Raw genomic sequence first — 27,108 nt, forward strand, 5'->3', positions numbered from 1 at the left:
GGAGGGAGGCGCCGGCTGCCATGTAAGCGGCCGCCAGGGGCTGAGGCGGGCGGGGAGCGGAGCCGAGCCCCGTCCCGTCCCGTCCCGCCGGGGAATGGGCGCGGAGCGGGGCGGGCGGCGCAACGCGGAGCTGCCGCGGGGCGCTGAGCGCCCGTGGGGGCGGGCGGCGGGGGCTCCGCGTCCCGCGTCCTTCGCCATGCTGGTGAAGAAGAAGAAGTTCAAGTTCCGCGTGGAGCTGGAGCTGGACGAGCTCTCCTCCGTGCCCTTCGTCAACGGCATCCTCTTCTGCAAGGTGCGGCTGCTGGACGGCGGCAGCTTCAGCGGGGAGTCCTCCCGGTAGGTGGCCCTGCCCCGGCTCCCCTGGCGGGGCCCCGCTGGCGGCCGGGGGCGCTGCGAGGGGCGCTGCGAGGCGGCCGGGGCGGGCTGGGGCCTCAGCGCCCTGCTGGGCTCGCTGCGCCTCGGCTTGTGTGGAGAAATAACCGAGCACATTGTGGAAAAGCGCTGTCTGCGTTCCTGCATGTGTTCAGAGCTTTATGCTGCACTGACCTGGTGTTTAACGCTGCAGCGCACACGCAGGTGCCCTTTCTTCTTCTTCACGCCCCAGCAGCAGGGCTGCCAGCTGCAGGGACCGCACCTGCTGGGTGTGACGGGCCAGTGCCTGCCAGGGGCTTCGTGTGCAGGTGTCGGGCAGGGAAGGGTGTGCTGGGCTGCACAGGGCTCTGCTGGGGGGAGAGGACGCTGCACGGCTTATTGTGGTACTCTAATGTTGTTACTAGAAGGACTGACTGAAAAATGCCTCATGGAATGCCGGGAGCAGACAGAAATTAGTAACAAATCTATGCCTATTCGGTTATTTTCTTATTAAAATAGATGCTGATATTACAGAGCTCACTGCAATATCTGCTTTTGATTTTGCAAATGAAATTAAAGAGAATAAAGAGCACCAAAACAGAAATGAAAACTCCTTATTTAACCGTTCTAATATACTTGCATGTACAGTCAAACATTAATCTTTTCTCTGTATGGTTGGAGGGTCTTCAGCTCCGTGGTGTTCTGTTCTCATTTCATTTTCCTTGTCATTTTTCTTCCAAGCAACTTCATCATGGGTAACAGATGATGACAGTCATGAGTTCAGGCACTGATGTGCCATTACTGTTCTAACGCAGCCCTTACTGCTTCGGAGTCACTTTCACAGGCTGACGTGTATTTGCTGGGTAGTCTCTTTCAAAGAAGTTGATTTCAGATTAGCTGATGTGAGCAATGTGTATGATATGTGTCCCTAGGAAGTGTCAGTGGAAGCATGACAGCACAGTTCTGCTGCTGCTGAAATATTATCCTGGACTCAGGCTTTACCATCCTTCTATTTTTCTTGGGGTATGGTTTCAAAATAAGAACAGCAGAGAAACTTGCTGGTGTATCAAAATCCCTGTGAGTGTAACTGGTCTATTCCTGCTGGACTGAAAAGCGTTGAGGTATGTTTATAGAAAGGTATAGCATTCCTCTGCAGTGATCCTTCAATGCCAATTTAGGGAGTGCCTTTGCTCTTGGCTTAAGAATTAACAGATGGATTTTCACAGTGGTGATTCAGCAATGGTCTGAATAAATAAGGATGAAATTAAGTTAACAAATATGGCATCATTTAAAAACTTGTCAAGTTACAAACTTTTTTTTTAAATTGCTGTCATCTTCTGCATGCATGTGTTTATTCTAGTGTGAACTGGTGGTCATTTTCTGAAAGTAGAGCTCTTTGAAGTGTCATAAAAAGCTTGAAAAACTTGATTGTATTTCAGAACATATACATACTCATCTTAAAGTATTGTATAATACATGAAAAAATGACCATGTCTCCTTAATAGCTTTATTTTTGTTACTGATCAAGGTCTAGTATACTATAGCTTTTAAGGGAGAAGTTACTGTTCTCCAGTTAGTACTGATAAAAACGTCAGGGCAGAAATTACACCCGTGAATATTTTGAACAGAAGAGAACGGTGTTCTAAGATACAGACTTGGAGGAATACTATGCATATTCCTTAAGGCTAGTACAATGCAGACACAAATGTACTGGAATCATAGGCTGTCTGTAATTGACCTAAATAGACTGAAGAAATAATTGATAAGCCTCCTAGGGTAGGTAACTGCTCATAGGCTGAATTATTTCACCACCAGCAAAAGAGAAGATGTTGGTATGAGGAACTCAAAGACTTTAGGAAAGTAAACCATCTTATTTCTTAAGAGGGTGCTTTCAACACTGTACTGTACACATTTAGGCTACGCTGGTTGTAAGCCTGATAGTTACATTTTTTGCTTGAATTTCCCTACCACCACCCCCTGGCATGTAGTACAGCAATGGATTTTTGTGTTCTTACGCTTGCAGTCTTCAGTTTGGTCATGTTCCACTTGCCTCTCAGTTCTGCTTTCTGGTATTTTAGACTGCTGATGCTTCTCTCTTCATTCTGTTACAATACAGCATTCAACACAACCAAAACTAAGAAGCTGATTATGATCTGTATCTGTGTGACAAGCATAATTGATAGAGATGAGGGGGGAGGGGGCTGAGAACTAGCTTTTTTCATCAAAACATTTTATTCTCCAGCAAATTCCAGAGAAGTTTGCATACAACAAGCTTTTGAGTTCTGAGAGGCACTCACAGAGCTCTTGCATTACTTGCATGAATATGTTCTTATTCCTAACAGATACTGAAAAAATAAGTAACTTTGTTCTGTAGAATTTGATTTATCTTCCAGATATAGGTGTTTCTTATTTCTAGTGATGCTTACCTGCTTTCTTCTCAACTGACTAAAACTACATTTGCTTTTTTGACTCTGGTAAGCACATCTGCCTCACTGGACTCTTCAAATTGCTTTCTAATCATCATTTCCCTTCTTGCTGCTATTGCGTTTGAAAGGGAGAACTTCTCCTGATAGTAAGAGAGCTTAAACAGTTTTCTGTTCTTAAACAACAGTACTTGTTAGAATGACCTACCTGTCACACGGAACTGCTGTCCATCCCACTCTCACCTTCTTGCACTATGTATGAATTCTGTTTGCAGTCCTCAGACTTGGCAGTGGGCAGTGATACTTCTAATAGTTCTGCGGCTACAACCTGATTTGCCAATAGAGAAAATGGAACAAAGTAAGTTTTCAATAGCTGTGAGGCAAGAAAGTGGTAGGAAAAAAAAATCCTGCCTAGCAGTTTTGTAGTTGCTCTTTTCATATTCCTGAAAATCCATTTAAAAGTTTGCCTTGGTTGCAAACAGGCTGTTAGTGAGAAGCTTTCAGGCCGTCACTCTCTGTTGGTGGAGGTAAGGTAAGAAGGGACCTTATGGGGAAAAAGGTAAGAAGTAGTTCTGTACACAAATTACAGGATACTTTTTTAAGTGTAGTTTCTTCGCATCTGTTAATGAAAGGCTGAAGAGGTACAATAAAATGGGTTTAGATGAAAGATTTAGAGAACGTGCTTGAGGAAGGTCACATGATGTGCAAGGATTGGCATGAATATGCCAGACAGAGCTGAAGGAGCAGCAAACAAGGCTGAAACATTGTCAGAGTTCATTGGGAGAGGTAGAAGAATAACGATATGGAAACAAGAGGGATGAAAAAATCAAGTTCCTGAAAGAGAAGGGCAGGAATTCAAAGTAGTATTACAAAGAAAATCAGATTTGAGGAGGGATGTCTCTGGTCCATAGTAGCACAGAATAAAATGTTTGTATTGATTACATTTTGCATGGAATTAATTGGTTAATACAGATGGAAGCATCATCCATGTGAGACGACTTACTGTAAATACTGGTAGGAGATACAGCACCAGCTAACTTCTCAGGAAAAGGTTCCTGGAAACGGGTTTATGACAGACATCTATTAAAAGTGCTTGTTTATTAAAAAAAAGCATAACATGTCCGTTGGTTTATGCAGGAGAACTTTTTCCCCAGCGCAGGACACAGAGCACATTTTCCTGTGTTATGTTGCTGTCGTAAACTTGCTATTTGCAAGCACTATAATGCTTGACTGCCTTTGTATTTTAAGGAGTATTTCTGTTACTTAGTGGAATAAATTAGGATGGAGGGGACTGCTAGAGATCGTGTAGTCCAACAGGACTAAGCTCAGATCAGGAATCTCAGCGTCGTCCAGTTGACTTCATGTGGCCTGCAAGAATGGAGATAAGTTTTTGTAACCAACCTGCACCTTGGGTTCACCACTCTTACTGCCCCTTGTCCTTTCTCTGCTCCCCACTGAGAAACGTCTTGCTTCATCTTCTCTCTAACTCAGTAGGGATGGCTGAAGACAGCAATTAAATCCGTTTCCATCTTTTCTTGAGATTGTAAAAATCCAGTTTTCCCAGTTTATCCTCCGGCTTCAGCCCTGTTGCTCTGACTCCAGATCCTCATCTCATACCCCCAGGACTTGCCTCAGTTTATCGTGTCTTTCACTCAAGGATCCCAAACTGGATTCAGTGCTACAGTGAAGCTTTGCAAATGTTCAGCAGAGGGAACAGACACTTCCTTTGAACTGCTGGCTACAGTCTCACTAGTACAGCTTGCCCTTCACTTCACCAGTTCTCTTAGGTCTCTGCATTTGCTTGTAACCAGCGGTTTTTCATAAGTAAAAATTAGCTGAGAGCAGCTCTGCTTTGATGTCACGGTCAGTGTATACACATTTTATAGGGAATACCTAATGTGAAATACTGCTAGTTAAATCTTTAACCTGGTTACTGTGAGTAAAAACGTGAAAAAGACAGTGGTTAGTTTTGCTTGCAATAACAGCAAAATAACTGGGGAGTAGTGCACTGTAAACAAGTGGAGCTCTTCCTGCAGAGCTCACTGTTCGCTGGTTTGCTTCGTGCTGAAATTTGTGAAACAGTAAGGAAACGTTGAAGCTCTGTTTGTAAATGACTGGTTTTGTTTGTTTTTGCAGTGCTTAGGAAAAAATGTTTGTGTTGGAGGGAATGCATCTTGTATGACTCAGGCATGGAGGAAACAGAATATTAAAGTAAACCTGTCTTCCTGAATATAGGAAATAAATTGGATTTGGAATGTGCATGGGCAGCATGTAGTCAACACTTGTTATGTATTAGATGCATAGAATGCATTTGAATAAAATTGGTCCTGCCGTAGTTGGTGATAGATCTTTTTCATTTCCTTTATAATACCTCTGTGATTTCCATATTTGTCTATTTGCATTTGCTTTTACTTCCGTTATCAAATTAATGGAAAAGCTTTTAGTTTAATTTGAAAGTAAAGGATTTCTCTGTTGCATGATCTTGTTTACATTTTTGTGTATACAGTAGAGACATTAAACGAAAAATCATGAGTAAACCCCATTGTGTGACACCACAGCTGCATGGATCTAAACCAAACAAGAAGAGAGAACTGTACAGTAATTTTTTTTGAAGGATCTTAACCATGTGATGTTTTGCTTGAAAGTTGGCTAATTAGAAACAGACATTTGATTGCTCCAGGAGTCAGCTGCATAGGTACCTCCATTTTTTCCTCAACAGTGAGACTTTACTAATTTGAAATAGAAGTGAATTAGGGGGAAGATCGTGCAAGCGGGATGTCAGCATTCCTCTTTTGCATGCCAAGCCACTGTGTGTTCCTTTATACAAGTGAGAGCTGTATCCAACGATACCTTCTTAATGCTGCAGATAGCCTAGGAGAGATCAAGTCTTACAGTAACATACCTGAACCACCAAGGGCACTGGAATTGTGGCTGATAAAACTGTTAAGATTACAGGCTAATGCCTTCTTCATTCCTGCCTCAGAAAAATGGGATGACCTTCTGTAAGTGCTTTGGCATTCTGCAGAAGAAACGTATGTTTATATATATTCTATAGACGTGCATATATACAAATATGATATTATTTACATTTTAAAAGACCTGCATTAAAACAGGAAACTTTCTATGTGTAAATGATAACCCAGTCTGGGAGGATGTATCTGAAAAGATTGGGTGAGGAACTCGTGGCATGCCTATGTCCTTGGACCTGTAAATGACTAAGCCTAGTATGCATGCCGAAGTTGACTATGAAGGCCCTGAAAGACCACCAGTAGAAACAGATGTGCATAGGTCAGGGATATTTACATACTTTAACAAGGTCTGGAAAATAGCGTGGCTATGTTAGTTACTTCTTGGAAATGAAATGAATATGTTTTGATTGTATATAACCCTTGTAGCTTGAACAATTTGACATGCATACTAGGTGGCATGATCCTCTGTGTGTCCAGTGCTGCAATTAAAGAATGTTTGCCTTCTAAAACTCCAAATTGAGTCTTGGAGATTTTCTTTGACTGACTTTTATGGTAACATAAGCACTATCAGGAATCAAGCTGATCAAGTCCATGTATATATATATATAGACCTTGTTAGTGAGCCTCTGTCCTGTCCAGCCAGAGAGGGGAGTGGAACAAGGCTGTTGGTGCTGTTTGTGTCTGGGATTTGTGGCTGGCTGTGTATCTGTGGTGTTTTCGTGTATGTACTGGGAACACGTCTTCAGTCTCACTGCTGGTGGGACCTGGGATGTGGAGCTGCAGCAGCCTTGATCCAGCATAATATATTTTCTCCTGAAAGAACCAAGCAAAACATAGGTAGTATTGGAAAAAGTTGCACTAATTCAGAGAGAACTCTTCTAAAGGCATTTTATTTACTATACTTTGGACTGTCAATGCCCAGTCTCAAAAAATTTTTGAAAGTCTAAAGCAAACATTTGCACAAAATCACCAGCTTTAAAAAATAGTAATAATAAGTAAAAATAATATCCCTATTTACCTTGTGGACTGAAAAAGATATTTTTTCGAAGTATTTAGAGCGAGGTTTTAGATAACTTACATTTTGTACAAAAGCTGTAAGATGTCTAAGCAACCCTTCCATTCCTTAACATAAAGAAGACTACCTACTTGATTCTGAAAGTAATTTTGAAAGTTTCATATAAAATTTACCTAATATAAAGCCTGAATGGCACCTTGAAACTAAAAACAAATGCCCCCAATTTTTTATTTCCTTGGTGACCAATAATTCTAAAGTAATTGTGCTAGAAAAAGAATCTGTTTAACATGATCATCTGCATATGGGTAAATGTTATAACTAGCTGTCTAGAATAATTAAAATAAAAACTTGAATAAACAAGTTTCTAATTGATGGAACATGATATTTTGCTAAATGTCCTAAAGAGTTTTAGCTTATTTATTTCTAGGCCTTTCCTGCTTAAGCTTTTCAGTTTGGCAAGAAGGAATTTTTCACATGACACTTAAGGTCTTTAGAAGTGATTTATTTTTGCATTTGTGGCTATTTGCTGAAACAAGCTGTTACTCAGATTCTTTATCCATGTGGGAATGAACAAACAATTTGGTGATCATAAATGTTTCTTAAAAAATAAAAAAGCCCTAATCTTTAACAAGTGATAGGCTGAGATGATGATTGGATTAGGAATTGTTGCTTCTCTTATGTTGTTTGCTGTGTTGAGCTTTCTCCTTTGTGGATGAGAAGAGAAAATAGAAGACTTCTGTTCATTATTCTAAATGGGAATTGTGTACAGCACATAAAATACATAGGGGAAAGGCCTTGTCTACAGCTGAAATCAGGCATTTGAAATTTAGTCAAGGTGAAAATGACCCTCTGAAGAGAAAAACAATTAGTTAAACTGATGGTTAGCTTAAACTATAGTTTAGAATCAATTTATCTTACAATATCCGTCTATTTTGCGTTATTCTTGGCTAGGTCTTACTAACAGTGTTTGCTCTTAAACTACAGCCTAGTACATATTTGAATGCGTCTTAGTAACCAAGATGCATTTTGATTCATAAAACAACTGCTTTTGCTTTGCATGTGGTGAAGTGACTAAGAGGCTCATAGGAAACTGACTCATAACGGAAAGCTTTCTCCAGCCTGCCCTGTAACATAGGCACGGTTGCCAAGAAGTTATGTCGGTTCATTTCCATAGTAACTAGTCAATAAAACTATTTATTTTCTGAAGGCCTTGCACATGAACTAAGATTCTCAGAAATTTAGATAATAATGTTCTGAATATTTTACTGATATCCTTTCAGCATAAAGGGATTAACTTGCTGGTGCTTTTATTCACACAAAAAATACCTTTATTAAAATGTGATGATTTTTTTAATTGTTTAATGAAATTAAATAAGAACAATTCACTTTGTTGTTTCTGCACATTGTAGATAAATCTTTCAAATATCTTGAAATGACAATGATGACCATGTCCTTACTTGTATGATGAGCAGATACTAGGGGAAGTCATTTTCTGACCTTTCTGGGTGACAGTGAGAGACTCAGCAAAAGTCTGCATTTCTTCTATTTACAAAAAAAGACATCAGATTTTTTTTCTTCAGATATTATTGGATGCATAGTAATGTATAAATGCAGGTTCCCTGTGGCCACAGCTGACATGCCTTGATCTGAGACTAGAGGTAGAATGGAGGAGGAGGTCAGGTCAAAGGATTGGCAAGAGTTCTTGCAAGCTCAATACAAGTTTGTACAATTTTATGTCTTACAGTATTAAATAGATACTTCCGCTAGGATTTAATTTCAGGAATTCTTTGAGGTGCAGCACAACTGACAGTTACAAAAATCACTTATTTTAAGGAACACCATTTTCAGCTATCCTCTTAATGTAGAGGTTTTTAAATACAGTGTTGTGCTTAAACCAAGATTCTTAGTCTGTGATGAAACAAAACAAAATCTGATTCTGGGATTTTGTGTCTGTGCATTTGTTTCCGTGGGGGTGGAATTCTACCAGTGTGCCAAAATATCGTGTTTTTTGTAAAAGAAGTCTTGACAAACCATATTACTTAGTTCACCTGCATTCAAGTTCACCTTCCCACGCAGTCTTTTTAGCCTAACGAATTCCCAAAAGTTTGGCTAATTACCATCAGGGTTAAGGAGATGACCACATCTATTGTCTTTTACTATCAGTGACGCCTGTTGCTTCTAGTGCTTGCATGAGGACATTAGTATTGTTTCATGTGATTTTCTTACATTCTTGAATGTACTGATAGTACTGTTCACAGAAGGACTGGAGTACTACAGTGAATTTAGTGACTTAATATCTCTTCTCCATTTGAAGCAAAATATTGTAGCTGGGCAGCTCAAGAGAAAAGGCTTTTCGCCTTTTTTCCTGCTTACAGTACAACTGCTTTTGATATGGTGGTATTTTTAAGCAACAAAGGTCTTTAATTTTTTCATTTTTAGGACAACATCCAAATATTACTCAGAAAAAAATAGGTTCAAGAAAATAGCAATACATGTAAATTCTAGAGGTTTCATTTGTAAATTACTTTAAGTAAGGCTGGACCACTGTGATCGGCAGAAAAGCAGATCATTCTCAGGAGTTGTGTTGTCTGGAGAGCACAGTGCGTGAAACCTAAATATGCACATCCCAGATACCCACACACGTGCACAGCTGTATCCTGCCTGACAGTGGACATCTAGCTGGCTGTTTGCTTTACCTGAGGGATGAGCAACTGTCACTGAAGTGCTACAATAGCAGTTAAACCTTTCTAAGTGTAACGAATGTTAACAATTATCACACATCCCTTAAAGGTTGTATTTGACTTGGCTCCTTCTTGCTTGAGCCTGTTTCCAATAGAGGATGTAGTAGCTATTTGTAATTTGCCTTTTTTGAATTCTGCTTCTATTCTGTATTTAAATAACTCACACACTGGCAGGTTGGCTTTTTCTTCTCCCGTAGCACAGGAAAGGTTACAAGAGAAAACAATGGATAAAAGGTAGATTGTGGTATGTACAACGTGTTCCTCTTAGGTCACATGCTTGAACATGACTCAGTGTTGCATCATTTGAATCCGTTAGTCTGTTGTGGTAATTAAACTGACTCATTTTAGACAGGGTAGTTTGTTCCTACCTTAGCAAGTAATTGTGGATGTGAGCGCTGCAGCTGGCAGTGTCCCCAGCACAGCGCATAGGAGCCGTGTGATTCACTGTTCCTCCGTAGGTGACAAACTCTGACTCCAGCGTATGGGGAACCAAAGAATTCTTCTGTGCTAAAGATGTCAGACTGGATCTTCAATAATCAAGTGCTGTAGGAAGTTAACATAAAACACAGGAATATGTGCATTAGAGAAAAAAAAAAAAAGTAAAAGAAGGACAGATTTGCTTTAATATGTGAAGACTGTGCTTGAATGACTAGAGTGGTAGAAGAAATTATCAGAGATTCTCCACGCTCCCAAGGTCTGTGTTCAGAAACATAGGACTAGAAAAGAACTTTTTGATCACTGAGGCAGGTTCCCCAGAATCACAGTCCTTACATCATGTAATTGGCAAACTTGCTAACCTTTTCTTTACATACAGTAAGACGGCTTTGCTTCTATTTCTGTTATTGGAAAGCTGTTCTAGAAATGTGCTCTGTGGTTTGAGACCTTGTAATTTTCAGTTTTAAATGTGTTTGATTATGCCTTATTTTGGCCCCAGCCACTTCTCATTTAGCTTAAAAAGTTAGCAGGTGCTTACCATGTTTGAATCACTTACCATGTTTGTTTTTTTTTTTCTTTTTTCTTTTTCAGACTGATAGTCTGAAAAGCGGGACTGTTAGTGTTAGGTCAGAGGTTGGACTCGATGATCTTGAGGTCTCTTCCAACCTAGAGATTCTGTGATTCTGTGATTCATTTTTTTTCTTGATAAGATACAGAAGTTTTCTAGCTATTCTCCCTGCGTGTGTTTATTTTGGAGTCTATCTGTTCTCAACTGGAGTTACCCTAATAGAAAAATGTGTGCCACTTGAGACTTATATAATAACATTAATATAGCTGAAAGCATCCAATGATTGCTTTTTTCTTAGCTAAGTCATTTTGCTGGCTTGTAATTCTCTTACGATGAACAAAGTCATTCAGATATTAGTCATCTTACTTTGTTCTCAAAAGACAAATACCCAGAATGTAGTTGAAATTATTCTATGCCTTGAGTGCATGACTTTGTATCTGATTATTGTACATCGTCTCCTCTGAACTGGTGCAGGCCTCAAATTTATCTAGTTCTGCCTGTATTGAAATGTGATTTATCCAAGATGGTATCCCTGAGCACATTCCAAAACTCAGCAGCTTGTAAGAGAGTGCCTGGGAGCTAATGTTCAGGAAGAAAGACTTCACACTCTCCGGAGGAGAGTGGAGAAATGACAATCTCAGTCATTTGCAAAAACACATGGCTGTTCTTTTATTTTTTCCCTCTAGGTTTAATACTGTGTTCAGGTTATGAAGCAGTTAATAGTCTTGCTACACAAAGAGAAGAGTGAAGGATGGCTATTCAGGCTTTGAACCAGATTTTGCTTGAAGCGGCCACTTCACAAACAGAAGTGATTGTTTTTAAGCTATCCTATTGCATTTTATTGTCCTGAGCGCATGTACAACTGGTATTAAGCTTATCTTCCCTATTTGCAGGGAGGTGGTACAGGCAAACTGTGTCCGCTGGAAGAAAAAGTTCCTATTTATGTGTAAAATCAGTGCCAGTGCCACAACAGGAATTCTGGATACTTGCATCTGCAGGGTGTCTGTACGGAAGGTAAGTAGCATTTTTTCCCTCCTCCTCTCTTCCCCTGCTCTTTCATCACTTGTTTTAATTGTATTTTTAGTCAGATGATGAATTCCATAAAATTCATTTTAGATGCAACCATGTCAGGTATTCTAAAAACATTTACATAGGAATCCTATTTATTACATTATCCTGACTAATTGAGGAGTTTTTACATTCTTATTGAAAAGAAGTTATTCCAGCAGGACAGGTAGGGAATCACTCATCGGCCTTCATAAAGTTAGCCCTTGATAGGTACTGCTGGTATGCACGAGTAAACTTAGAAGCCTTGAACTGTGCTAAGTATCAGAATTTTGTATGAAGCACTTCCTGCCCATGGGGTTAGACTTTACAGGAGGCAAATGCTGGCCTGGCATCAGGCTCTCGTCTCTCCCCTGGTCCCCTCCTTCTACAAGATGACAGTCTCCTGCTGGCCTGCACTGATTAATACGAAGTTCAAAATGACCATGGTATAACCTAGCAAATGTGTGCTGAGCTATTTTAAAATGAAGATTATTATTTGCTTTTCTTAAAAAAATAAAATAAAAAATAGTTGCTATCTTTAATGGATGGCTTGCATAATTACTAGTATGTTTGTTTGTTTTTTCCCCTAGGAGTTAAAAGGAGGAAAGGCATATGCAAAGGTAAATTTAATGTATTTATGCCCTTTTAAACCAATTGCAGAATAGTACTGCTGTAACACCTATGATTTCATTAGGTACATTATAGTGACACAGTGTTGTTTGAGCTCCTGATCATTGTGTTTAGTAAGTTTAATATTATTATACAATATTCTACTCCTGGAATGTTTTTTTCTTTCAATTTAATATACAGAAAGGGTTGATGAAAGTAAATCCTTTTGCATATATTTACTTTTAAAAATACATATTTTTTTTCCTGACTTGAGACTGTAATTTATAACTGAAGATAGAGCTACGCAGAATTTGATGCTCTGCATTTCTTTTCTGCTTTTTGCCTTGGGCCTCTTCCTTCAGTGGGCATCATCTTACATTTGAGAGAAGCTAGTGTTGAGTGGCACTCAACACTGTGCATGTAACAAGTGCCTGCATTTAGTACTGATTACTACTAACTTGTCATTTTCTCTTAACAGCTGGGCTTTGCAGATCTAAATCTAGCAGAGTTTGCTGGATCAGGAAATACCACTCGTCGCTGTTTACTAGAAGGTTATGATACCAAAAATACAAGACAGGATAACTCCATTCTCAAGGTAATTTTTCTTTTCTCATACTTAAACTAATAAAGCAGAAAACAAGTGTTATGATTAAACATTAATGAGATTTAAAATGTATTAAAACATATTTTGTATTTAAAATGTATTAAAATGTTATTATTAATTATTATTATGTAATTATTAATTACGTATTTAAAACGTATTTCAGCATGTATGTGCTGAACCTCTTTCTAGAGGGAAAATATTTAAAGGTGCAAATACTGGCTTTGCTTTCAGAGAATCATTAAAATCCGTATGGTCAACAATAGAGTTTGTCCTATGGCATTGTTCACATTTTGTGGGTTTATTTTATCTCTGATGTTTGCATGTACAGTTCGTGTGTGCTGGCAGTTTGCTAAACACTATTATCAAGCAAAGAACACACATCAGCATCCAGCGTTTCAAACCAAATTCTGTTTGCTCATGAATCTTTTGGTTTCAAGGGAAAAATAAAAGGGACGGGAAATCTATCTAGCTATTAATAATTTTAAGACTCTTCCTGATCTGCATATCTTTTAGAGAATCCTTTAAGTGCATTAATGTTAGTCTATGTGCTTTTTTTTTTTTTTTTTGCAAGTGTTTGCATGTGTACTAAGAACAAGAAGTATTTTTTTTCAGAAGTGTTTATTTGCATATATGATGCTTTTTTACTTTACATAATGTAAGATTTGTGGCAAATCTAACTTAGTGACATGACCATGTATCACAGATGAATTCAATTTTTTTTCCGTGTTTTGTTTTCTTGATGTGTAGGTTTTGATCAACATGCAGCTAATGTCTGGAGACCCATGTTTTAAAATGTAAGTTTATAAAAAGCTGTTGGATAGTGTTTTGGTCATGCATAAGTGCCTCAGTCCATGTTCAGAATTAGAATTCCATTTTGCATACATGAATATCTCAAATCTGACAACAGTATTTTATAAAAAAGAATAGTAGCTGAATAATGGCTAACATGGTAAAAATATCAGAAGTCTCACAGTTCTCCTTGCAGTTAAATAGTCAGTATATTTTCAAGCAAAAGTACTAGCCTGTACATCTTCAATAATAATAAAAATAAAGAAACGCTTCCGGGAAGTCACTCATACAGCAACCCTACATGAACATAGCCATGACCGAGTTATCCTGACCAATAGGAAATGAAGGACTCTACGTGGCTTCTGTATTGTAAGAGATGTTTTACAAGAACCTGAAAGCCATTCATTCTAAGGACAGAATTGGAAAAATATATAGAATGCTTTCATGAATGCAGTGTCAAAAAATTCCTCAATACTTGCTAAGAAACTTACTGCCATTGCTTTTCCCTAACTTAGGAAGTTGATAATCTTCCGTCTCTTAAAACTGGTAAGCTGTCTTGATGTGCTTTTCAGTTTAATGCCAGTCTTTTCTAATTTCATATAACAGTAGATGGCAATTTTGTCTATAACAGGTTTAAAACAACTTGGTTGCATTTTACTTGTTACAGATGTTTGGGGGACGGGTTAATGAAATAATTCCTTCAAAATAAATTTGATCTTTTAAGTCCTACTTTAACTTGAATTTTTCTTCAGTTCTTTTCATTGACTGCTATGTTGTTATACTGAAACTAGGAGATGGAATCAATTAAGTTGTGGAACTTCTCGCTACTACATTTCATGAATACTAAAACTCTAAGTTCAAGAAAGAATTAAGAGAAATTCCTGAATTAAAAATTGTGAGCTATTAAATATAAAATATCACACATGGTTCAGAAAATACCTAAACTACAGATGAGATGTTGGAAGAATAATAATGAGGTGAATTACCATATGTGCCCCCTATTCTCTCAGTACCTGTTTGCTGCTGACAGAAACAGGACGTTTCAGTTATGAACAGTTCTGAGACAATATGCTTGTTCTCTTACTAACACTTTCAAAAACAATCTAAGACAGTTTGAAGTATTATATATAACATAAAAAGCTCAGCTTAGGGAAAAGAAAAGCAATCTGGAAAAAATTGCTAGCTTCACCCTTACGTCAGTTTGATCTTTTTCCGTAGGTTTTCAACTTTAATCTATGCTTCCAAACCTTATACTGGATCAAAAATATCTACTAAAGATATGGTTAGTGGTTACTAACTCTGTACAGACACACTTTTACTTCAGCAGGACTTAGTTTTTGTTCAAAATACTCTTATAATCTGAATTTGAACTCATCTTTTATTTATTAGATAAATATGGGCAATCAGTGTCCCTCTGAATAATAAAACAGAGTGGGATACCAGTCTCATACGGCTATATTACGTAGCAATAAATATATACTAAAATCTTAAGTTTAAAAAAAAAAAAAAGCTGCAGCTCCAAGAAAAGCAGCACTGAACTCCCAACTTATTTTGAGGCAGAAATATGAAGTAACGTCTCAGCAGTTTTGAGATGTATCCTCGTGTAATTAGGACAGTTGAAAACTTTTCTATACCAACTACAGACTTCAGATTACTGCTGTGGCTGTATCCTTACCACTGTTTCTGAAGGGATCTGAGAACGTGGCCTGCACCAGTAAAGCTCAGATGATTTGCTGTAGGAACTCTTTGATATCCACTTGCACCACAAAGGTTTCTTTCCCCTCTTCTTCTAACCTTTTAAAAAGAAGAGTAGAACAGTGTGAAATCTTGTCCTGTGCTCATTGGACAACTAGTAAGATGGTACTATCTCAATCTGTTTGAGCAGGCAAAGGTTTTCTGTTTTGCTGGTTTTTGAGTACTTCCTCATTTACTTTGAGTGAGACCTATTAACAAATATCTCACTCGTACACATAAACAAGTTTCTCAAAGCCAATTAACTAATAATTGGTCTTGTATACTCATGAAACAATGAATTTCTGTGCAGGTACTCATATAGTTGAACTTTGTAACTAAATAGTTTTCTGCAACCCCAGGATAAACTCTGATTGAAATTATTTAGTCTTGGCATTTTCTTCCAAACTGATGATATAACCATTTCCCAGAGCACAAACTTTCAACACAAACAGAACAAATAATTTATCCAACACAGATGTTCTTTGTAGAAGGAAAAATAAGCCTTAAAACAGTTGCACGATCTGGAAGCAGCTACATATTTTATGAAGCAGTCAAGAAGGCTTGCCATTTGATCTGGGGTGACATCCCTTAAAGCATTCAACTCTTGCTTTCAAAGGTATATTAGGCTTTTAAGTCACAAAAGCTTTTTATTTCCAGAAGGGCTTTTTCTGTCTTTCTCTCTTAATTTCAAACTTAACATAAGAGGAGACATACTACTGTATAGAAAGACAGCAGCTAATTTATGGACTATCCAATGTAAAAATGTCAACAAATATCCATTTGTATGCAGACCAAGAGTCTGGATCTCAAGGTCAAAATAACAAAGCATTAAAAAAACATAGGCAATGTCTTGAAATGCATTTTAGTTTTATTTGGCTACTTGCAAGTGCGGGTTACTTTTCCCAAAACACAAACTTGAAAGCCTTATTCTTTTTAATAAAATACCTCTTTGGGTGTTGGTATAAATTGAAACAAGCACTTACACTGTATGAAAAGCTTTTTAGTAGTGAGCCAAATTTAAATTATGTGGTATGTGATTTTTTTTTTTTCTTTTTAATTCACTGGAGGTGGAAGTTAGAGGGGAACACATGGAGATAGTAACAGAGGCCCCTCTGCTAGGAGGGGAGGGCTGTCAGCCCAGAGTCTGCTTGTATACTGCAACAGGGATTAATCAGCCAGGAGTACATCACAGTGCACAAGCCAAGTAGGAGAACTGTAGTTGTATGTTTAGTTGCTTTTTTTTTAAATTTACCATCTTGTCATGTATTCCAGAAAGTATTGAGGTACACACGTTCTTTACACACAAATGATCCTGCAATTCACACTTGGAAAAAAAAACAAACTTCAAAATTAACACATCACTACCAATTATCAAAGGCTTATCAATAAAACTCTTCCACAGACCCCCAGAAGCCTGAAGGACTGAGCGAGCAGAGGGATTCTATAAAATGTCATGAAGCTCAATAGCTAAAGCTTTTTTTTTTTTTTTAAAGGGGGCTAGACAGCATGTTCTCAGAAAAAGGTTATGAAATGACTAACTTGAAGCACAGTACAAATTACGTCTATTTACTTGAGAAAAAAAAAAAAAAAAGCTGATCAGTTTGGAGGAATCAGCAAAACCAGAGCAAATTCTAACCACCTTTTTCTCTTACAGGCCTCCTTCCACAGCAACGTCTATAGCAATTGCTGGAGAATCAGAATCTTTGCATGAAGACAGGAAAGGCAGAGAAAACTTAATAGTACATCTGGGTATCGGAGGTATAAAATAATGTTCTTAACTTCTCAATTCTTTTTTAACTGGCTTCATAGCTTCAAGGAGACACATGAAATACTCCTCATCTTAAAGGGATGTTGTCAGTTGTCTCACAAAGGGACCTTCTTTGGTTTATTTGCTCAGATACCTTATCTTAAATAACAGCAGTAGAATCCCTCTTTTTTACTTCTGTAACAGTTTATTTCACAGAAAGAGAGAAAATGGGCTTGATGGCCTGTCTTCTTTTTAATATTTAAAATCATTCATTTTCTGTGTGACACATTTCTTGATTTGCTTTGGATTTGTGTTTCAACAGTACGTTTAATTTGGCCCTTGATTTTCAATTTATGAATCAGGTCTTTAGGGATACACCTATCCCCAAATTTTGAACAGTGAAAGCTCTATACATTTTTAAAAATTGAAGTCGTTTATCTGAAATTATATATGTAAACAATATGAAAAAATGATTAGTATGAAAATACTGTATTATGGGTTGATTTTTTTAAAAACAAGTTTGAGGCCCTTATACGGATTATTAATTTCCACCCTAAACACAGCTTAATTCATCTTAACCACAGTTGTTTTATGTACTTTCTATTAGAAAACACTTCACACGCTATTCTATTATGAAAAGCATGGCAGTCTCTTCAGTGTCCCCAGTACAGACAAATCTAGAACTGTACTTCTTAGAAAATAGTTTAACTTAATGCTACTCTCAATTTTATTGGGGCAGAACCATATTACTACATTCCTAATGGATTTTTCTTTTAAGAGAATTCCTTAACATGCACAGTATTTTTGAGCAGTTGCATCTTTGTCAAGGTTCATAAAAAAACAGTGTGAAATCACTAAATCCCTTTGGGAAATCTGACATTGGAGTCTAATCAAGACTACAGGCAAAGTGATAATAAAGTTGGCTTTAGGACCTTTCTGACTTGCATGTTTTGCAGATCTTTCATCAAAGAGTGCCTCAGTCCCAGATGAACTTGGTGCATGCGGACATTCCAGAACATCAAGCTATGCAAGTCAGCAGTCAAAACTGTCAGGTAGCTGTTAACCATTTCTTTATGAATTGTTGCATTTTTTATTAGCTTCCATGCTTTTAGACTGTAGACAATAAGTATACTTCTATGTTTAAAAAAAACAAAACAGTGTGAACTTGAAACCTTTTCCTAGGAGTTTCAGGTGTGGGAGGGGTTGTGGGGAAAAGTAACATTTTCTCCTCTTAAAAGCATAATGGTACATGACCTGTTCAAATGCAAGGAAGCTTTTTCCCTGAGCTTTGCTACTCCAATTAATGTATCTGAAAGATTATTTACATGGATAAAAATAAATGGCTTATGAATGGAGACTCAGCTCTGAAAGTTTAAGAGGAAGTAATGACACCACGTTATTGTAATTGTTAGGAAACTAAGTTATTCAGAAGAAAAGGAAAACAACACATGCTAGAATACAAAAACCAAAATGTATTGTCTACTCGGTGTATGCATATACGTATATATACTCGCAAGTCTTTTGAAGTTCCTTTTCAAGAAGACAAAACACCAATTCTGCTTTGTAAAAGACAATTGATGACCAAGGCTGTCAGCAGCATACCTAATCTAGCTCTCCTGTGTTCTCCCAACAGGCTACAGCACATCTCACTCCAGGTCATCCAGTATGTCTGAACTGTGCCACAGGAGAAACACCTCAGAAGGCAGCACCTCAACAGGAATTGGAAGTATTCTAGGGCCCTGTGAAGAGATGGATCCAAAAGTAACTGAAACCAACATTGATACATCTATTAAAGATGCATCATCAGAAAAACTTTGCAGGTATGCTCAACTTGAAAGCCTTACCTAGCAGAAGCAAAACAGAATTTACTGTATCACTTCTAAGACCTCTCAATATATTTCTTTCTGCAGACATCCTGTAAAACAAGACTCTGTGGAGTCACAGCTGAAGAGGGTTGATGCTACCAGAGTTGATGCTGATGATGTAGTTGAAAAAATACTCCAGAGTCAAGACTTCAGTTTAGACTCAAGTGCAGAAGGTATGGAGAGAAATAAGGAAGCTTAGGGAAAGTTGATGCACATTAAAGGCCTTAAGAAAACTGACTCTCTTCGTAGTCCCTGTTGCTTGTAATTGTAAGGACTCTGCATATGCTTGATCCTGTTCCCAGAAGTTGAAAAGACCCTTGTTGCATGACTCCAGTAACTTTCCCAGTCAATTGCTTTTCTCAAAAAGATAACAGCAGGGACAAACCTACAGGGAAGTTAGGTTCTCCAACCTCTAACCTGCAAAGGATCAGTTACCAAATTGGTAGATTTAAAATGTCAGTTTTAGAAATGAAGCTAACAAATGAATTGTCTTGCTTTCTAGAGGAAGGCTTAAGATTATTTGTGGGCCCTGGTGGAAGCACTTCTTTTGGAAGCCATCATCTACCTAACAGGTATGTAGCCTGAATGACTAATCAATGAGTAACACTAAACAGAAATGTACATGTATCTTACACAGCAATTATTCTGTATCTACATTCGTGATCTTTTCGTCTTTCTGTTCTTTATCATTCTTGTGGCACCAAAAGAACTAGATTGTCAGGCTGTAAACCAGAACACAAAGGTTTATTCTAAAATCAAACTGATGTGCCAGCTGAAAACACTACTTTTGGAGGTCCTGAAGTCTTAGTTCCAAAGTTCTCAGTTATGTGTAGTGTTTCAAACTTAACTTCTTTAACTTCTATTTTAATTGCAACTCATCTGATTTCTTACAAACATTTTCAGAGTTGGATCTGGAGCATATGAGCAGGTGGTGATAAAACGTTAGACTAGAATGACTTGAACAGAAGCGGAGAACGTGGAACTCTGGCATTGATACTTTTCTTCAAGTTCACTCTCTTGCAAGAGCTGTGAAAGCCAAGATGAACTCAGTGAGAACTTCTTCTGGAAAAGTAATGGAATGCCTCCTGCTCATATAGCTAAACATTGCCTTGATACCATAGAAGATAAAGCTCTGTATACATTGTGAAAGCACTTGGACAGGTTTTGTAAGCTGTATCTGATGTTAGAGAATAACTTTTCAAGTTATTCACTTTTTAGAAACATGATTAAGTGGATCCTATTTTAGTATTTCACAGCAGAGGTCACGTGGGGTCATGTGCTCCACATCTTCTTTTCTAAAGAAGTTCCAGAAAGCCTTAAACAGACCTGAAGAAACCAATTAGCCTCAATTTTGACTGTACCTGTCATTGAAGTCTTAAAGAAGCTAACTCCTTCTATCCAGTCAAAAGTTAGTACCAGGTGAAGGTTATGGCTTCCACAGAACAACCCAAATATATTTTCATCATAACCAAAACCTTCTCATAAGGTTGCGTTAATGGAGGTGAAATGTACATGCATTAAAAAAGACTCAATAGATCTAAACCAGCCCATAATAGGTTGCGTTACTTGAAGTCTAGAGGCTTACATACATCAAATAAGATGGTTTTGTACAAGTAACAAAAGAAGCAGGATACCACATGAAAATGTGGCACAGTAGTGTATTATCAAGAAAGCTGGCTGTGTCCCTAAGGATTGCTAACTCTGGAGTTCAAATGCTTCTTCCAACAGAAACTTGCTTCAATAATGCACAAGCCCTAAGATTCAGAGGGATGGGACTGTTTACAAACCTTATCAATAGTTTACTACCACTTTGAACTTTTTATTGTAGCTTACCTCTTCCCAGTTAGTGTTCTGCTTGCATTTTGAAGGTGCCTTGAAGGATAGGGGAGGTACAGGGATATTAAAATATTTACTAAACAACTTAAGCTTTAAAACTAGGTAAACATCTAAACTGCTACCAGTATAACTTATTAAGAGAAGCACTTTATTGTAGACATATTCTGCACTCTGAAAAGGAATTAACGTGCAACAAATTCGTCTTTTGATGTTGAACACTTACTCCTTCGCTATCTGTCCACTGTTACGTTAAGGTCAATGTACTGTATTTAAATTTGCACAAATAGCCATCTGCCTGCCAGACAGAAAAGATGAAAGATCTCTTCAAATTTGCATTAAGAATTATGAAAGATTCCATCTTTCAAGTAATGTGCTAGGTGACATGTTTCGAATGTAGGCTCGGATCTGCTGTATTTTTAACTGCAAATTGCATGTGACCTGTATTTTGTTACAATTGATTGTATTGTTAATCAGTAAGGCTTAGATTAAATACAAATAAAAATTGCATGGCCATCTTAGAAAGCTTTAAATTCTTCCCAAATTGATGTTTGACATTCTTTTATACTGAAGTATAAGTAAGCCTTATTTGTTTTCCATAAATCCAGAGTAGTTATTAAACTCTTATTTTTTAAGGAAATTATTTCTTAAAGAAATTTCTTAAGGAAATTTCAGAGTTTGAAGCTTGAGTAGTGTTACTAAGTATGAATTGTTCCTCAGTTACGGTACTTCAACACTTATTTCCTACTGTAAACCATAATCTCTAAGCGTTTTAATGGGTAAAAAGAATTAACACAAATATTCTATTTTAGCTGCTGTTAATAGAAATGTGGTATTATCTATCCATTTCTTCACAGGAATTTTAAACAGAAAACAAATAACTATTAGTATAGTATCTGTCAGAGCATAAGTTTCCTTTTATATACCTATTTTGTCAAAAATATCCTACTGCAAGCCAAAAGATGCATGAAATTTGAATTATGTTGCTTTCAGTACTCCTGGACACTGCTAGACTTTTTGACAAATCTGTTAAAACCAGTAGTAGTTAGATGGTAGTTTACTTAAGTTTATTAGGAAAAATAGGCATAGTAAGAAGAAATGTAAAAAAAGTGTTGTACAGCTGCTTACGTAATTCTTAAGGAAATTTCCATAGCCTAGATTTGTATTCTGTGTTAAAAGACACAGGTAACTGCCATAGCTTAGGTATTTTGTTTACTAGAAACTGCTGTTTCTTGACTGAGAAGATCTTTTAAGTAGGAAGGAAGTTTACATGGAAATCAAGCTTTAAATAAAGCTGTGTTGTACCATTTTATTGTTCACACTTCAAGCTAAAACTCTCTATGTAGTGATTCTGTAATTGTGCATATTTTAAGTGGAACATAACCTTCATACTTGGATATTTTTTGTAAACTGTGTTGTAAGAATATTGAACACATGTTGTGAACTGTTTGGGATATGTTTTTAAACTGTATTTAATGTAAATGTTTCAGACGCAATAAACTCATGTTGCAAGGAAAATGTGCTGTTTACACATGGTTATTGTTTAAGCTGGAAGGAAAATAATGAAAATAACACTGTGCACCACTGTTTCAAACACATACGTAGTATATCAAGACCCAATCATTATTGTAGTCTGGGAAACAATTTTACTTTTAAACAAAAAAAAAAACGAGATACAAAGCACCAGAACTACCCGTGCTATCCCTCAACACTATAGATGCTATCACTGAACACATGGGTGCATTTTATGGACCTTCTGACATGAGCTAACAACACAGAGGGAAAGATTAAAATGGAAGAAAAATGACTTAATAAAATTCTTTCTAATGTAAGTAGTTCTGCCTTCTCCCCAGCTAGCTGCTCATTCGTGCCTGCTCTCCTCTCCTACCTGTTGGACCAGTCCAAGTGTCTGCGACAGCTTAGACAATGCAATTCCCTGTATCACCACACAGCAGGATCTGCCAACAAGAAGGGGAGAGACAGATATTCTCAATACATTTCTTAACATTTCTGTGGGGCAGGTTATTTTCACAGTGTTGCTTAACTATTAGAAACCAATAATCATTAAGTTACATTCCTTCCACTTTTTTTTTTTTTTAAATGAAGGAATACATGAGCAAGATATCAAATAAAGCTTTGCCTAAGTTCAGAGTTGTACACACTGCTCTTCCAACAGCTAAAACTGATCACACAGTTGTAAACATGGCCCTCATTTTGGGGGTTTGTTTTTTAACTGCCTTCTCTTATGATCTGCTAATGTTTCCCCAGTATCTTCACTTAAATATACAGTAGTGCCACTGCATTAGATTTTGGAAAGTTCCCAGCAAATTGCTTGCATACATTACTGCATAAAATGTGGTCCATTTGTATATCAGGAAGGAAACGCAAAGGACTTTTGCATAAGAACTCTTCTGTCATTTCAGATGCCTGTGTTCCTTCAACTCAATTTAAAGGGAAAAACAGGAACGTCCTTAAAACTAACCCTGAGTTACACATAACCTAACTGAATGATCCAAACCTCATTTATCAATATAATGGTAATGAGTGTGAAATAGAGCCTAATAACTTGGAAGCCCACCTGTGCTGGGCCCAACACAGATCAGAAGTTTATTAGCTGAGAAAGGTTTGGGAAAATAGAAACTTAGGTGCCTCCAGGCTCTCAGATTTAGGCTCTGTTGAGCCCTTCTGGCCAAAATCAATCCTTATTAACTTGCTAAATAGTTCCTTTCTTTATATTCAGGATACTCCACTCTAATTTTTACCATCTTGGCTTTTTTTTTTTTTTTTTTTTTGTGCGCTTTCTCCACTTCCCTGCTTTGGTTTTGATGCCACAATGCATTGAACACATCTGGGTGTGAGCTTATTCTACTTTTAAGATTTCGCAACAGTAAATTTGGGCTTCTGATGTTCTTAATTCACTTTGATACTAATTACACACAAAATTGCTAAAGTAACTGAAAAGGCTTTCACTGAGATTTTCTTCTGCCAAATCAGTAGCAATTCCACCCCCAAAGCCTTCAATAGTGCAGTATATAGAAATCTGCTTACCAACCCTCATTAAGAAAGTTTTATAAAAGAATAAATGCAAAAAAGTAAAAGCAGACCAAATTCTTCTTGGACCCAGCTTCAGCCTATACAGCAACTGGGCTTTCTAGGGAACTAAACGCAATTCCTATAGCAGTTTCTCTTCTGTGTGAAGCCCAAAGTCAAAATCTTAACATAAAGCCATTCGATGCAAAGTAAATAGAAATGGAGCAAATAGTTATTATACCTGTTATCTTTTTATACAATTCCTGTGATAGTAATAGATACATATTTCTCACATCAGAATGTTTTATCAAAATGTCAATCAGATTTACCTGATTTGAATTTTAGTTTTGAACAACCTAAGGTTGACCTGTTTTGAGATGTGTGTGCCATCTTCTGGTAATATGGCCACATGCAACTTAAAAAATCTACTCTTCATAAACTTATTTTCAGCATCCTGATTCCAGACATCATAATTGACCTTGGTCGGTTTCATGCTACAAGTTTAAATGTGACACAGTGAAGGCCTAATAACAGAACCATCAAGCTGATAAACAGAGAGCTGTGCACAATGAATTGTGTGAGAGGGCTTAACTGCTCCTGAAAAGACTATTAACTCAATCCTTTAAAGAAGACTTCTTTAATTAAAACTGATTTAAGCCAGTGGAAACCTGGAAAGCTGGCACACAAAATGATAGAGCTTATTTCACTAAAAGGTAGCAGCCTCAATTAAAATGTATATATTCCAAATAGGTCTTCTGGATATGATATGTAATAGAGTCTTCAGTTTCAGTATGCATACATGTAATAAGGAACACTGAACAGATATGGCCAAACATCTGTCATTTGACATTAGATTTTTGCGCAGGAAAGGCATAAGCAAGAATATAAGACCTGATACTTGCCCAAACTATCATTAAAAAACAAACAAATAAAAAACAACAACAACAACAACACCTCTACCCTTTTACAAAGAAGAAAGGTAGAATTCATCAAGCCCTTAAAAACTAGATTACTGTTTGTGTCCCTCAGCTCAGTCCACCAAATATTCACCTCATCCATTTTCCAAATAGAGCTATGAAGACTTAGGGGTACGACGTTTGCAGAAGACAAGTGTGTACTTGTATACACTCTTGGCTGTTCACAAGACATCCCTGTAATGAGATGCTACCTGAATACAGCACTCAAAGCACCTATCATTCCAAATCTGACAGATCCTCTCCCCACTCCGTTTTCCTCACTTTCAATTGACCATGCTACAAAGCACACTGAAGTAATGTTTCAAGAAGAGACTACACGAGAAGAAGCTCCGTGGTACAAAACCCTAACTACGCTAAACCATACAGTGAACTGTGGGGATTTTCTAATAGCAAACCAGTGCTACCATGCCCACTCTCAAACAGCTATGCTTACTTTGTAACGTAGAGAGTATGGCAAGTTCATTTTCAAAAGTGAAACCATTCCCAATATTGTATTCAAGATTAATTTTAATTAATTCTAATAAGTACTTCTGACTAGTATATTACTTTTAATAATCCATGTCTATTTTTTGTGGGAGAACAATCTCCCAAAAAGGAAAGTTAAAGTAAGCTTAATTAAAAAAATATATATAAAAAATTAGACAGAACATGGTAAGTAATTCCCTTTTCCTTGAAACACAGCCTGCTATAGACTACATACCACTTCTCAATTCCAAGAATTACAGCTGCCTTTTCCTTTTATGCCTAGTCTCTCACCTGGACCAACTTTAAACAAACTCAAAAAAAATGTAAGGTAGAATGCAACCATCCTCTCTAAGAAACAGTCACGGCTTACACATTTTTTTTTTTTTCAGAAAACTGTAAAAATCCTGTTTCACAAATATCAATCAGTTCCAATAGTACTAGCTTATTCCAGGCTGCCAATGATACTGTGAAAGATAAATGCAGCCTTTTGGTTAATTAATGAAAATGCAGATACTTTTTCATAACTGGGTCCAGGTTGGCATTCACAATGACAGGGTTTTCATTTTTTCAAAAACACAACAGTCAAAGATAGCAGTTCCAAATTGCTGAAATTCAGCTTCTGGAAAGTTGCGAGATGCATATTATTTTCCCAACCAGCCGTTAACAAGAGACTGGATAAAGACATAGGACTAAATCCCCCTTTTTTGTCACCTTAAATTCAACATCCTGGTACTTTCTCTGATTGTTGAATTTACTGACCTTTAAACTGGAATGTCACAGACATCTACTAGAATAACATTTGTTTTTTACCAAGGCTGGGCACATGCTCATCTTGAACAAGGCATTCATAAATTTTGTTCTATTAAAAACAAAACAAAAAACAACCTTGCCCCAAATCTATGTCTGACACTATTATTCAGCATGACAATGTAGTTCTGTGTTATCAACCGCCCTTGAAGCTAGCAAAATATTACCAAGAGTCTAGTCATGATAGCTTCAACATCATAACGGCAAACACACAATTTTGCTTCATGAAATTAATTCTTTTTTAGCACCTGATACTCCACCTCAAAATCCCAAGTGTGATTATGAATCTTTGTCAGAACGGATACACAACTGGGTTTAAGTTTAAGAATGATTTTGTGGTTATAGTTACCATACAAAACATACCATTCTATAGCTACTAAAGTCAATACTTTCATTACTTTAATTTAACTTTAAATGAGAAATCTGTGATCTAATTCTCTTCGTTTTCATGGTCAGTATCGAGCACCACAGCAGAACCATCGCTGCTCAGTGTGACCTTGCCAGTAATAAGCTCGCGCAACTTCTCAAAGGTACCACAAAGTTGATTCACTTTAGGAAAAGAAAATATTTTCCTTAGAGGTATATAAACCACACTTCCATTGGTAAGTGGCTCCATGCTTTTTTCAACAGCCAGTGTTTCAAGTTCTTCTGAAAAACAGTTCACTGAATGTTGGAGTTGCAATTTTCTCTCAGTAGGATCATCATTATAGTCCTCTTGTTCTGACACTAAATGGTCCAGCAGACTTCGTTTAATGGCATGTGCTGTGAACATAACTTCACTGACCACTGCACTCTGCAGGTACTTCTCATCTTTAAGACTTGGATACACTGCTCTGAAGACCTTTACAACATGCAGGAACATACAAAACACTTATTACCACAGATTCTGATTTTAAACACACACTTGTCAAAAAGCTTCTAAAATGCAAACCACTTTGATTCAGTCCTGTTTCATTTTTGGACTTTAAACATTTTCAGGTACTGAAAAACTGGACAATATGACTTGATTTTATATATTAGAACTACAGTGGTGATTAGAAAAGGTAATAAATTAAAAAATAAAAATCAGGCTTTAATCTACAAGTTGTACTTTTAAATC

The 27,108-nt window shown here is 37.3% G+C and overlaps 2 protein-coding genes across 10 annotated transcripts in view; one reads left to right on the plus strand and one right to left on the minus strand.

Moving 5' to 3' along the window:
• Positions 1–22,248, plus strand: EEIG2 (EEIG family member 2). Its single transcript, XM_027463684.3, has 11 exons — positions 1–336; positions 11,396–11,516; positions 12,140–12,169; positions 12,637–12,753; positions 13,510–13,556; positions 16,940–17,043; positions 17,989–18,084; positions 18,666–18,852; positions 18,943–19,070; positions 19,400–19,469; positions 19,801–22,248. Exons 1-11 carry the CDS (start codon positions 95–97, stop codon positions 19,841–19,843), a joined length of 1,185 nt encoding a protein of 394 aa, XP_027319485.1. The 5' UTR covers positions 1–94; the 3' UTR covers positions 19,844–22,248.
• HENMT1 (HEN methyltransferase 1) overlaps positions 10,023–27,108 on the minus strand; it is a 25,275-nt gene continuing 8,189 nt past the window's right edge. For 7 of the 9 annotated variants that reach the window (XM_013107751.4, XM_005028543.5, XM_072041936.1 and 4 more), the window contains one exon: positions 25,227–26,850. In XM_013107751.4, the coding sequence (XP_012963205.1) occupies positions 26,440–26,850 (411 nt within the window). In that variant the 3' untranslated portion in view covers positions 25,227–26,439. Of the gene's footprint in view, positions 10,043–15,226; positions 15,346–22,364; positions 22,689–25,226; positions 26,851–27,108 lie in introns of those variants that run through there. The other 2 variants (XR_011811108.1, XR_011811109.1) reach the window with 2 other exon arrangements.

The sequence above is a fragment of the Anas platyrhynchos genome, chromosome 8 (assembly GCF_047663525.1).
Source record: "Anas platyrhynchos isolate ZD024472 breed Pekin duck chromosome 8, IASCAAS_PekinDuck_T2T, whole genome shotgun sequence".
In the NCBI taxonomy this organism is placed as follows: Eukaryota; Metazoa; Chordata; class Aves; order Anseriformes; family Anatidae; genus Anas; species Anas platyrhynchos.